The following is a 13,424-nucleotide window of genomic DNA, read 5'->3' as shown; positions in this document are numbered from 1 at the left end:
GGCATGACGTGGGGACCAGCTTGTCTCAAGTCCCCAGCTCAGTCCTCGGGCCTCTCCCACCCACACCGTCCTTCCTGGGGGGACAGGGGCTCCTGCTGCGCCGGGCGGCCCCCCTGTGATTTCCCTCACCCCTCCACGCTTTCCCTTGCGTGTCTGGGACGATGGAGGCGACGACCAGGTACAGATTTCAGAAGGAGATCGCCAGGGCCGGTCTCCGCCGAGTCCCATAAGCTCCTCCTTTCCTAAATCCTCCAGAGGGGCCTAGAACTATCCAAACGCTGCAGCTTAAAACACGCACACACACATCACAGGTGCACACACCACTTAGGCCATGAGTCCACGGGGTGGTGATCGGAGCAAATGTGCAGGCCGTGGGGACATTTGTTGAAACAAAAAGAAGGTGGCGTTTCTGAAATCGGAACTCTACAGCTTCCCTTTTTATGTAAAAGTAGTTCACTGAAGCTCTGCTCATAGGCGCCTTTGAAATGTCTCTTTATTCATCTTCCTGGGGTGCAGGATGGAGTCACTCCTGTTCAGAGGACCCAGCACCATTCACAGCCCAGGGTCCTTGCTTTGGCCAGAAAGCTCCGAGGATCTGGGTGAGTGAGGCTCTGCCTTGGAGGACGGGGTGGGGGTGAGCAGAGGCGTGAAGGGATGTGGCCTCTGGACTTAGAAACACGGTATAAAGTCGAGGGAGGCTGCGACCAGGGGATGGGTGTAGACGCCCAGACAGCTGAGGGAGTGCTTCCCCCCACGCCCCCTTGCCTCCCTCCACGCCGCGTGTCGGATGGGTGGGGAGGCAATATTCAGGGGGAGGGAAGGAGGATGAGGAGGGAGAAGGGAAGAAGGAATCAGGTATGAAGTCGGCGCCAAGACCTCGCTTGTTGGAGGCGCAGGTATGGCGAAAGGGCTGCCTCTCGAGGGTCCTCTGATCTCTAAGGGATTCTCAGCTCGTGACGACACTCAAATCCATGCAACACCTTCGGGACTCCTTGTCAGAAAGCAGGCCCTTATTTTATGACCAATTTGTGTTGGCAAATGGAGGAGGAAAAAAGCACATATGTAACGATCTAGCAAAATGAACTGATGCGATCACTACGGTTCCACTAACAACTGGTGGTCTATGGTTCTTTTTTGAGGGATGTATTTATCTTTTTAAGAATTCAACTTGGAAACCGAAGCTATGCATCAGCAAAAAAAAAAAAAAAAAAAAGCCCCCTGGGCCTTCCTGTTGGGAGACACATGATGAAGGACTTACAAGTAAAATACTATGCTGTCTAGACTTTGCTTGAAAATATTCCAGAAAAAAAAAGTGACTTTGATGAAAGCGATCAGAAAAATGTTGATATCTGTCGGACTGTGTGATGGGTTAATGAAATGCATCAGGTTATCCTTTGGATTTCTATTGTTTAAGATCAAGAAAGAAAGAAAGAAAAAAAAATCACAGCAGGTGTTGATAACGTATCCCCAGGGCTGAGCACGATGCCTGATAGGCACTTATAACATCTTTAACAAAGATTTTTTTTTTTTCCGATAAATGGACAATCAAGCAGTGGTTTCTTGCATCTCCGGGTCTCCGCCCACTGCCCCAACCATAGAATCTTCTTTGCTAGTCTATTCCTTTGGCTCTCCCCACTCCAGTTTGCTGCATGAGGAGCAGAAATAATGTACTTGGAGAGAAACTCCTCAGCTTCCAGCGGGCTGCTGAGTGCCTTGCAAAGCAATCAGTGGCTTTAAGAATCTCCACTAAGCAGCCCCTACTGGACCCACAGACTCATGTCCATATGTACATTTACAATTCCACCTGATTCTATCCAGACAAACCCCACTGGCTCTAGCGTGAATGCTAGAGAGCTACTTTCTAGCTGTGTGGCCTGGAAAAACTAGCTCAACCTCTCTCAACTTACATTTTCACCTTAAAATGGATTAACATTGACCTGGTGGGGCTGTCTACGAAGCACCCAGCACCCTGCCCACACCAGATGGGCTCTCCGTGAGTGGTAACTCTTGGGGTCATTAATAAGCTCGACACATGATTCAGAACCTACATGACTGCCTGTCCTGCACAAACTCCCCCTGTGTTTTATTAGCCATGTCCTTTCCCTGCTTTTCTCAGGTTGAAGCCACTGGGCTGGGTTGTCTTGAACATGAAGAAACTCTGTGGCGGTCATGTGCCCCTGTGCCTTTGAGGAGGGTCATCTGGGTCTATGGATCACACCTGAAGGCTGGGGCTTTGTCTTTCACTTCCGTCCAACTGCAAAACTGCAGAGCCTGCAAAAAAGAGCACTGTCTTCTTTCAAACCGTCCATACGATTCCTTCCAGTAGGGTCTTGGGAGAACTTAACAATGAGTAAGGATTTCTCCATGAGGCATTTATGAATAAAGTTATCTCATCAGGAGAAATCTGATCAATATCTAACCAACCTCCAGCAACCTGGGGAGGGTCCCTGAGGAGACCTCAAAGCTGAATGGACTTTCAGGATTTTTCCTACTTTTCTATCTTCCTGGCTACCTATCCTGAAACACAGAAATAAATGTGTTGCAGGCCTCAGAAAACGGGTGTCAGGCCTTAGCTCAAACCAGGTTATCACCAGCTTCTGCGACCCGTGGCCCCATTCTGCATCTAGGGCAGTGATTCGCAACCCTCACCGGGCACTGGAGCATCTAGGGAACTTTTTAAAAAAAATGCTTATTTCTTAGGCCTCATGCCAAAGATACAGATTTAATGGGTCTGGAATGGAACCTGGGAATTCACATTTTTAAAAGGCTGACTTTGAAAAAAAATTGTAAGTGATTTTAATGCACAGGTGAGATTGAGAACTACCAATCTAATGGTTAGGAGGGAAAAAAAGAGATAAGCGAGAGTTTGTGGTGGCCTCTTAGGTTGATCGGTAAGGCACGGGGGAGCCCCTGGAAACCTGTGAGCATTGCGGTGACACGAAGGAGAAAAAACAGAAAACCAGTCATTATGCACTGAAAGACCAGGTAATACAAGCACGGGTGCAAAGAAAAGGGGTTGTCCCTGCAGGCAGAGGAAGGAAACTGCTGCTGTATCCTGCACCAGGATGTGTGGCAGCCCACGGGCCACCACTAGGCATCAGGCGGACAGGATGTAAGTGGCAACCAGCTCTTGGTCTTGCCTCCATCCTCTCCTCTTTCCCTTTAAAAATGGCTCAAGTGCTGACCTCAGCAGTTGTTAGCTTATCTGTTGTCAAGAATGAAGCTGAGTTTCCACATATTAAGCTTTATGACTTTGGTCCAGAATTTTCTTAACAATAAAGGTTTCAGGGGATGCCCTTAGAAAAACAACCCACAGCTATAATAACAAGTATCGCCTTTAATCACATGGGCTCTTTCTCCATCCAAAAATAATCATTCCAAATTTCCAACAGTGTTGTCCAAAAGTCCTGGGGCGATGATGTTTCTTTACTGCATTATGATGATAACCAGTTTTGGAGAGACTGAAGTGAAATATCCATCTTTAATCTCCATTGGTGGAAACATAAATGGGATAATCTTTATGGAAATTGGACAGCGTATGTGCTAGGAGCTTGGAAATAATTCATACTTTTTGATCTACTGCTATACATCTATTCCTTAGCATGGACTCTAAGAAAATAATCAGAGATGAGATATTTGCATACAAGTTTATCACAGAATATAGAGTATATATAATCATACCATGTAAGTTTGCCATAAAATACTGAAAACTTGGAAGTATTCAAAGTAAATGTCCAACAAAAGTGACCAGTTAAATAAATATTGGGACTTCATTAAAGCAGAATGTTAAGGATCTATTAAAATTATGGCTTTACAAACTATGGAAAGAGCCCAGATGTCCATCGACGGATGAACGGACAGAGAAGAGGTGGCACATTTATCCAATGGATACTACTCAGCCATCAAGAAAAATGAAATCTTGCCATTTGCAACAACGTGGCTAGAACTAGAGGGTGTTATGCTAAGTGAAGTAAGTCAGAGAAAGACATTTATCATATGATTTCATTTATATGTGAAATTTAAGAAAGAAAACAGAGAATCATAGGGGGAGGGAGGGGAAAAGTAAAACAAGACAAACTCAGATAAAGTAAAACAAGAGCCTCTTAATCATAGGAAACAAACTGAGGGCTGCTGGAGGGGAGGTGGGTGGGGGGATGGGGCAACTGGGGGATGGGCATTAAGGAGGGCGCGTGATGGGATGAGCGCTGGGTGTTATACGAGACTGACGAATCACTGACTACCTCTGAAACTAATAATACACTGTACATTAATTAGCTGAATTTAAATTTTTAAAAAAGGAAAACACATTATTGCTTTAAACAATATTTAACATATCAGAGAGTGCTCGTGGTGTATTTTAAGTGAAAAATAGGCTGTTACAAAGCACTTTTTAGTAGAGACTTATTTCTTTAAGTCTCTTTAAGTGTATATTGCAAATATAAAAACATACTTGAGGGAAAGTATGGTAAACGTAATTTATAGAATAGTTTGTTTTCCCTCATATTTCTCCATGGTTTCTACACTTTTAAAATTAAACATGTGTTACTTCTACGACTCTAAAAGATACAAAAAATGTCTTGTTTTCAATACATACTGAGCGTCAAGGAAAAATTTTAAAAATAATAAATTATTGGGCAGCCCCAGTGGCTCAGCGGTTGAGCGCCGCCTTCAGCCCAGGGTGTGATCCTGGGGACCCGAGATCGAGTCCCACCTCAGGCTCCCTGCATGGAGCCTGCTTCTCCCTCTGCCTGGGTCTCTGCCTCTCTCTCTCTCTCTCTTTCTCTCTCTCTCTCTCTCGTTCTGTGTCTCTAATAAATAAATAAAATATTTAAATAATAATAATAAATTATTAGTCTCACTCCCATTAAGAGTGAATGGACATACACTTCTGAGAAGGTTTCAGGATCTATACCAATATTTTTAAAAACACCAAATTTTTCATTCTTTAAGAGAGGCTTTCTGACCTCAGCTTGTCCCTCACTATTTCTCTCAATCCAGGCTGCTAGTAGGTGGGATGCTGATAATCATAGTCACGTAACTCCAAAGCGTCTGTGCAGGTACAGTGCGCTCAGCAGAAAACTCCTTCTCTTTCAAGCCTAGATCCAGGATCATGAACCAGGAGACATCCTCTCCCAGCTAGACCAAGCAATTCTAGAGAAATACTAGGACTCTGGTTCTTCTCTAGGATGGCACAGGCTCTTCCATGTATCTTAGACTGAAGAGAACCGGCTTGTCTACCTCAGAGAAGATCTACGTACTTGGCACGGGAAAGGAAGTGAACTGATGTGTCCAGGTCGACCTCCCCACACCTGCTCTTGACAGCGCCTCCTCAATATACCCAGAGTGGGATATGAGCTGCTCCTTGATCAGGCGTGAAGGTGAGCATGGCAAAGAACCAGGGGGCCAGAGCGTGTCATGCCACTTGCTTTATGGCATTAGATCCAGCGGGAGTCCTAAGCCCTGTTCAGTTCCCATCTTTGGAGCTCAGAGCTGTCAGCTGGAAGGTAGCTGCTTGCTTTGGTAATTAGTTCTCAGGAGGTAAAAGGAAACAGGCGTACCCACAGTCAGTAATGGAAGTGGGTGCCACACATCCGGCGGAGGCCCTCCCAGCCCTCTCAGAGCGCGGTAACACTCAGGCAGGAAACAAGACCCACCTCATAAGATGTCCTGATGAGCCTGAAGATGTCTACCTCAGGGTAGGGCTCCACATCATCACTGAGCAGCGAGTGGAGGTGAGGAATGGGAGGCAGCGTGCTGTCTTTATTGGTCACACTGTCTAAATACCTGGACAAAGAAATGCACCATAGTCACCAGAGGCTACTTCGGAATTCTCCCATTACAGTGCTCTACCCATTTTCTGCAAACCCTGCATCTTCAGAAAGACTAGAATTTCCTTAAGAACAGGATGGCATTTTCCTTCTAAAAACACAGCATATGGGGCAGCCCTGGTGGCTTAGTGGTTTAGCACCGCCTTTAGCCTGGGGTGTGATCCTGGAGTCCCGGGATCGAGTCCCACATTGGGCTCCCTGCAAGGAGCCTGCTTCTCCCTCTGCCTGTGTCTCTGCCTCTCTCTTGAATAAATAAATAAGATCTTTTAAAAAAAAATAAAGACACAGCATATGAAAATAAATCCTCGGCCACGGACAAAAGTGGGCATTATGATTACAGTCAAGCCAATGAAGGCTCTGAAACTAAGGAGACAGAGGCAAGTTTGGAGAAGAAAGCAGAGGTGTTTCCGAGTGAGGCTTAGGGGCCCCCCGGGTGGCCCAGTCGATTGAGTGTTTCAGCTCAGGGTCGTGGTCTCGGGGTCCCAAGATCGAGCCCCATGTGGGGCTCCATACTCAGGGTAGACTCTGCTTGTCTCCTTTTCCCTGGGCCCCTCCCCCTTGCTGTGCGTGCATGTGCTCCCTTCTCTCTCTCAAATCAGTAAATACAAGCTTCACCACCACCACCACCACCACCACCACAACGCAGTGGGCCTCGTGCATTACCTTCCCAAGACAGTCATGGCCTCCCCGTCGTCCTTGCAGCACAACAGTTTGTCCACGTTTGCATCCAGCACGGCCAGGGCCAACTGGAATATCACCTTGATTCCTTCATAGAAGAAACAGTCCACGACCACGACGGCGCTCTCAAACGGCATCACGCTGAGAAAGAGCGTGAGGAACCACGACAGGGAAATGGTAGAAATCACGCCCAGGTCCTGCATGCAGTCGTACAGCTGCGGGACGTAGTCTCGGGCCAGTTCCTCGAAGACTCCCTGGTCCACCAGCGCGCCTGCGGCAGGGGCACAGAAGGCCCGGGTGAACCCAGCACACCTTCTTACGGGGCTCCCAACCCATCGGCTCCGCTGGGTGATGCAGCTCCCAACTGCCACTGAGACAAGGCGGCTCCTTTCTCCGACCGTTCTGCTGCTACCCTGTTACCAGTCACCATGTTACTGGACCAGGGGGTCATCACAGCGCGGTCAGCACATGACTGCTGGGTGTTTCCTCTCTTTCCTGAGTTCTCCTCTCTTCCCTGCTTCCCTACCACAGAAGAGCAATAACACAACCACGAGGGTTGTTGGAAAAGTCAGTTTAATGAGTTTTCATGATATGTAATCATTTGGACAGGCACGAGCTATACATCTAAGTAGCTCCATTTCTTGGCAAACTTATTTAGAAAACAGGTCGCTTTTCTGGATGCGTGGTCCCCACATATGAGGTGTTTTTTTTTTTTTTTTTTCAAATGTGTGCTTGTTAAATGTAAAAGCATTCCAGGGGCGCCTGGCTGGCTGGCTTAGTGGGTAAAGCATGAGGCTGCTGATCTCGGGGTTATAAGTTTGAGGACCTCACTGAGTGTAGAAATTACTTTAAAAAGAGCCTCGGTGTCCATCGACAGATGAATGGATAAAGAAGATGTGGTCTATGCATGCAAGGGAATATTCCTCAGCCATTAGAAATTACAGATACCCACCATTTGCTTCAACTTGGATGGAACTGGAGGGTATGATGCTGAGTGAAGTAAGTCAATCGGAGAAGGACAAACATTATATGGTCTCATTCATTTGGGGAAAATAAGAAATAGTGAAAGAGAATAAAGGGGAAAGGAGAGAAAATGAGTGGGAAATATCAGTGAGGGAGACAGAACATGACAGACTCTTGACTCTGGGAAATGAACAAGGGGTGGTGGAAAGGGAGGTGGGCGGGGGTTGAGGATGACTAGGTGATGGGCATTGAGGGGGGAACTTGATGGGATGAGCATTGGGTGTTATCCTATATGTTGGCAAATCGAACTCCAATAAAATATAAAAAAATCTAAATAAAAAAAGGCACTCCGGTTGTACATACACACTCAGGATCAACTTACTGACATTTCTGGAGAATCACGTCCAGTGAATCAAATTAGTGCAAAAAGGTTTAGAAATGAAGCGCACAAGAGGGAAGCATAAAGCATACATTTTGCTACACTAGCAACAAGAAGCTTGTCCTGCTAAAATGAATGTCTAACACTTGGGAGGACTATAAGGAATAAAGGACTTAAAGGAATAAATAATAATTTATTTAAATGCTTACAATCATTGTTTGTCTTGCAATGAAATCAGTTCTGAAAAAGAAACTGTAGAAACTCCGTTTCTGATAAATTTTTATATGCTCCTTTTTTTTTTTTTTTTGCATACTTCTGCTGTCCATAGATTCCATCCACTTCATGAAAACCTTTGTCAAACCTAATTGACAGTTGACGTGTTTGGTACGGTTCTCACATGCCACAGAGTGGCTTGACACCCACATCAAAGTTTTCTAAGATGATTTCTCTAACAGTGATACACGTGTATTCTCTTACGCTCCGTGGGGCTCTTCGGTGTCCCAGCCACATTAAATCAAGCCCTCTCATTCCCGTTTTGGGAAACTAAAGTAGTCGGAAACTCCTTTGGCTAATGGTGACTGGAAATGGTGTTCCAGCCAGCATCCTGGCCCCAGAAACATCTTTGCTATGAGACATGGGGTTCAAATGTTAACTACATCCCCACATACCAACGACTCTGGTGTTGTAGTAATCAGGAAGCATGCGCTCACACAAGGCCACAAGCAGCCAGAAAGCTTCCTCCTCTTTGGCATAAAGCAGCAGCACTGATGTGACAATATTCATGGCCTAAAGGAATGAAAAAGGGCATCATCAAATATCCTCTACGTACATCAAATGCATGTTAAGAAAGTTTGCTGACCTAAAAAATTACTGAGTTGGTCTCCCAGGGCCAGCAAACTTTTTCAGCAAAAGGCCAGATGATAAGAATCTAAAGGCTCTGCAAGCTACACACCCATATTCTTCTAAGTTTTTATTATTTAGAACCCCTTAAAAATGTACGAACCATTAGTCCTTGAGTCTGTAACCATTAAGGGTCTCCATGAACACCGAGTCACCAAGCACCGAGCCCCTGCACACAGGCAAGGCCTCATTCAAAAACTCCGCCCGAAGGCTATCTGACGAAGCTTTTAACTGCTAAAATCTCAGTGTTTCTAATCCTTCCTTAATCCACAAGATAAATGTTTCCCTTTTTAATCTTCCATAATGGGTTTATAACCAAGTACACATAGCCTGAGGCTCTCCTTTTTTAAAATTTTTTTTTCCTTTTTCTTTCTTTCTTTTTTTTTTTTTTCTGAGGCTCTCCTCTGAGAACAATAAAACCTTTCAAACTTGGAGTCCTCACCCACTACTTCCATCCGGATAAGGATGGCAATGACAAGTAACAGTGACTTAAATTCTAAAATAACCTACTTTACTAAAAGAAATTATCACATAACTCATAACCACTCAAGGCTCAACTACTTTAATAGTCCTCTTAATTAAAAGAGCAAGATCAAAAGATAAACACGAACCCTACAATTGTAGAAGCCAACTAACTCCTGTACTTCTTTTGATCTTTTACGAACCAGTAATTGTTCGTCAGACTTCCACCATGTAAATACCGAGAAAGGAATTTTGGTCTAATAAGCTTTTTCTTGTAAGTCTTAATATTTTCCCAAGTGAAATCATTATTAAAATTCCACCTGAGAATTAACCTGCAGATTCTAGTACAGGGTCGCAGTTAGTGCCTTCGTCACGTAGTCAAGGTAGGTTTGTGACAGGCTCTGGACTAAGTACTAGGGGATGGGAGGGGTGACAAGTCTCCCAGGACTCTAATGTTGATGTCAGAGAGAGAATTAAAGACGTAAAGGTTAATTGATCAATTTGGGGTGTATTTAAGTTAAGTACTACTAAAAAGATAAAATAATGTGGTATATAGAGGACCTGTACTGTGTGTGTGTGTGTGTGTGTGTGTAGAGGAACTAACTCTGCTTTAGCATCTATCTATCTATCTATCATCTAATCTATCTATCCATCCATCCATCTAATCTATCTATCTATCATCTATCTCTTTCCCTCTATCTCTCCATTTTTGTGTTAAGCAGTCATTTAGTAAAAAATCTATTACACCATGGTTGTTCTGGATTTGGGGGGATGTTTGAAGTATTTGTCAACACATTAAGTTATACTCCATTGTGATTTCTTTTCACATGTTTTTTGAGTATAGTTGATACAAGTTTATAAATTATGCTACATTCATCACAGAGTCGCTACCATCTGTCTCCACAGATCTATTGATACACAGCTATTACAATATCACTGGCTACATTTCCTTATGCTATGTCTTTTATTCCCATCACTTACTGATTCCATTACTGGAAGCCTGTATCTCCCACAAAAATATGGAATGCTTTATATATTTGCGTGTCGTCCTTGAGCAAGGGCCATGCTAATCTGTGTATTGTTCCAATTTTAGTATATGTGCTGACAAAGCGAGCACAAGCCTGCTTTAGCTTTTAGCTGGATGGTCAGGGAACGCCCCTCTGAATATGTGGCCTTTAAATCTAAAAATCACATTATCTTGGAGCTCTCCAAATCGTGGCATATGCACTAGTATAAGAGATAATTTTAGTTGGGATGGGGGCAACATTCTTTTAATACCAGACCAAGCATTTATTTTAATGTATATTAAAATACAATCATAGCACATAAAAGCTATATTCTCAAGTATGTTCTTACTTACTATGCAAAGTAGGAGCACCAGGGAGCTTAGAATCCAGAATTGGAGGCCTGGTGCTCAGGCATGCTCTCTTTTACCTCCGGGAGGGAGGAGGAGTAGCTCGGAGAGTAATCAGAAGCGACTCTAAGGTCACCCAGCTATGAGGTGGTGGATCCAGAAAGGGTACTCTGTCTCCTAGCTCCTCTGCTCAGTACAGTTTTGCTCCCCAGGGGAGGTTTTCCTCTCCAGGGGACATTTGCCAATGTCTCAAGACAGTTTGGGGCACCTGAGTGGCTCAGTGGTTGAGCATCTGCCTTTGGCTCAGGTCGTGACCCCCGGGGTCCCGGGATCGAGTCCCGCATCGGGCTCCCCACAGGGAGCCTGCTTCTCCCTCTGCCCATGTCTCTATCTCTGTCTGTATCTCTCATGAATAAATAAGTAAAAAAATCTTAAAATAAAAAATAAAGACAGTTTGGTTGTCACAACTAGGGAGTCAGACCAGCATTTAGTGGATAGATGTTATGAAATGTGTTATTAAACAGGAAGGTTGTTAAACATCCTACAAAGCACAGGACAACCCCAAACAAAGAATGATCCAGTCCACAATGTCTATAGTGCTGAGGTCAAGAAACACAGGTGCAGTATGGTTCTGTTAACCATTCTTCTTTCTTCTTACTTTCTCACTGGTTAGTAAACAAACAAACAAAAAATCTAAACCATCTGTGTCATTTACCTGGCAATATCCTATGTTAGGATTTCGAAAAGCATAAGCTGTTAAGACTCTCCTTAGAGCTGCGATGCCCATTTCATTCTGGAAAGCTGGGTGTTCTGGAAGGGAGCGGTGTAAATCCCTCTCAATCTCCTCTGTGGCGAGATTGTACTTCCCCATGGACTTCTCCACTAGGTCTTCGTAGTACCCAGGGTGCGTGGCCTTTTCATTGATGGCACCTAGGAAATACCCAACACATACAACATCCAAAGGTGCGGGCCCTGCCCTCGGTCTGCAAACACAGCTTACCAAGTGAACTGAATCTCTTCACATTCCTTACCCAGCTCAAGGGATACCTGGGAAAATACCAATGACAGTCCACGATGAGGCGGGCTGTTGCAATTGTGGCTAGACTGGTAAATTTACTTGTGGCCCGTGTCCCTCTTTCAACCCTACTGGAAGCCAACTATTTTAAAAGCTCCTAAGGTAGAAGCTTGGAAGCTAAAAATGTTCCCCAGAACTTCCACAGACAATCCTGGGGGGTGGGGAGGCTACTGAGGGGAAGAGGAAGAAGAAATAAGAGTAAGCCAAAGTCTCCTCATCTCAGCATCCCTGCAACCATAGCAGTTTTGCTGGTATTCTATTGGGGTTTTCCTTAAGATTTCACTTGAAAAGGAAAGTTATGCTCCCCAAAACAAGTCTGAAAACCGCTCGCTAGCATAAGCCTTGGCGAGTTCCAACAGCCATACTGCAGAGGAGGAGGAGGCGTTAGAATATATGCGGGGATTTTCAGAAGGGCAGTGGCTGGTGTGGGTGTGGGCATTCCCCACAGCGGGGATGGTACGGCTGGGGGTTCCTCAGGCGGCGGCGATGAGGACGGAGAAATGGGTTGAGATCACTGGTGTGAGATGTTTGCATTTGAAGACAGAAAACCCTGTATGAAATTACTGAATCTAAATCTAATTAAAGAACTTATGTAATTATAAATTCTATACACACACACACACACACACACACACACTAAATGACAGGATACAATGATCTGTATTTCACGGTCTAGAAATTAGAGCCCCTGGGCTGGCCTGGACCTTGTCAGTGATAGCCACCCAGAAGAGGCAGCATTACCCTTACCCTGGGAGAGGCAAGTTAACACTGGCGTTTGCTTTGTTCTCAAGGGAGATTTGCAAGGATATCTTACCATCTGGCCTGCACTTCAGTGCACTGGGTACACCAGCCAGGTCCTGGTACAGTGGCCCTAAGAGTCATAGGGAGCAGAGCCGGACCCAGGCAGGGCTTGCCTACCAGGAGCGGGGTCTCCCCATGGATAAGCTGGCATCCACCTGTATCCCACCCCCCACGCCCTAGGTGGAAATCTGGGCTGTTATCTACGCAACGGAGGTACAGCAGGTCCACCGCTCCACCCTCCTGGCCCCACTCAGCCCATCACCATTAGAGAAAAGACTGAGTCTAGCTCTACACGTGTGCAAGAGTGCTGTGTACCTCTGTGTACTACTTCTTGGCTCTCACTTTGAGTTTCATTTTCATCCAAAATGTGGCTGTAAGTAACTTCTAATTTGAATGAGGATGAAAATGGGATTTTTCACTGACTCTATCAGTGATCCGAATCAGTTTTTTTTCAAGGTGACTAGTTCGCCGAGGCTCCTCTTGGGCTGGATTTGTAATCAGAGATCACTCGATGCCAATTTGGATTTCTAAATGAGGAGCTATGGCTGGTCTACTTAAAGAAAATGAAAAAGCCATGTAAGTGAGGATAGAACAAGCTAGTTTTGCATGAAATGATAAAGCCAATTATTCCTCAGGATTCTATCCCCCAATTGCTGAGATGTTAATACATCTCGTTACGGACAACTACCATTTATATCTACTTTTACAAAGAGCTTCAAGTTTGTTTGTTTGTTTGGCTTTTTTTTTTTTTTTTAAGCTTTCCTGTAAGTCTGGCAACTATTCTTTTCATTTTAATGTCATTTTTAAAATGAAAGGTTTTGATAGCAGCACTTGTATTGGATCATCTTAGGTTCAAATAAAAATATTCAAATAAGCTTATTTAAGGTGATTACATTTCAGGCCTCTAACCAGGTGAAGAAACTGATTTATAAAGACTGGTGACACACACACACACACACAAAAATGCCGTGGATGTTCACGACA

The 13,424-nt window shown here is 44.7% G+C and overlaps 1 protein-coding gene and 1 non-coding gene across 6 annotated transcripts in view; both read right to left on the bottom strand.

The window, feature by feature from the left end:
* Nucleotides 1-13,424, bottom strand: part of TBC1D9 (TBC1 domain family member 9) — a 114,088-nt gene that overhangs the window by 21,381 nt on the left and 79,283 nt on the right. For all 5 annotated transcript variants that reach the window (XM_025462320.3, XM_049097370.1, XM_049097371.1 and 2 more), the window contains 4 exons: nt 11,280-11,494; nt 8,517-8,634; nt 6,492-6,777; nt 5,655-5,784 (listed from right to left, as the gene is read on the bottom strand). In XM_025462320.3, coding sequence (XP_025318105.1) covers nt 5,655-5,784; nt 6,492-6,777; nt 8,517-8,634; nt 11,280-11,494 — 749 coding nt within the window. The remainder of the gene's footprint in view (nt 1-5,654; nt 5,785-6,491; nt 6,778-8,516; nt 8,635-11,279; nt 11,495-13,424) is intronic.
* LOC112669350 (U6 spliceosomal RNA) lies at nt 10,224-10,327 on the bottom strand. The gene has a single exon (XR_003142191.1). It is a non-coding gene; the product is annotated as a U6 spliceosomal RNA (small nuclear RNA).

This window comes from Canis lupus, chromosome 19 (genome assembly GCF_003254725.2).
Source record: "Canis lupus dingo isolate Sandy chromosome 19, ASM325472v2, whole genome shotgun sequence".
In the NCBI taxonomy this organism is placed as follows: domain Eukaryota; kingdom Metazoa; phylum Chordata; class Mammalia; order Carnivora; family Canidae; genus Canis; species Canis lupus.
This window is presented reverse-complemented; position numbering and strand designations above follow the sequence as displayed.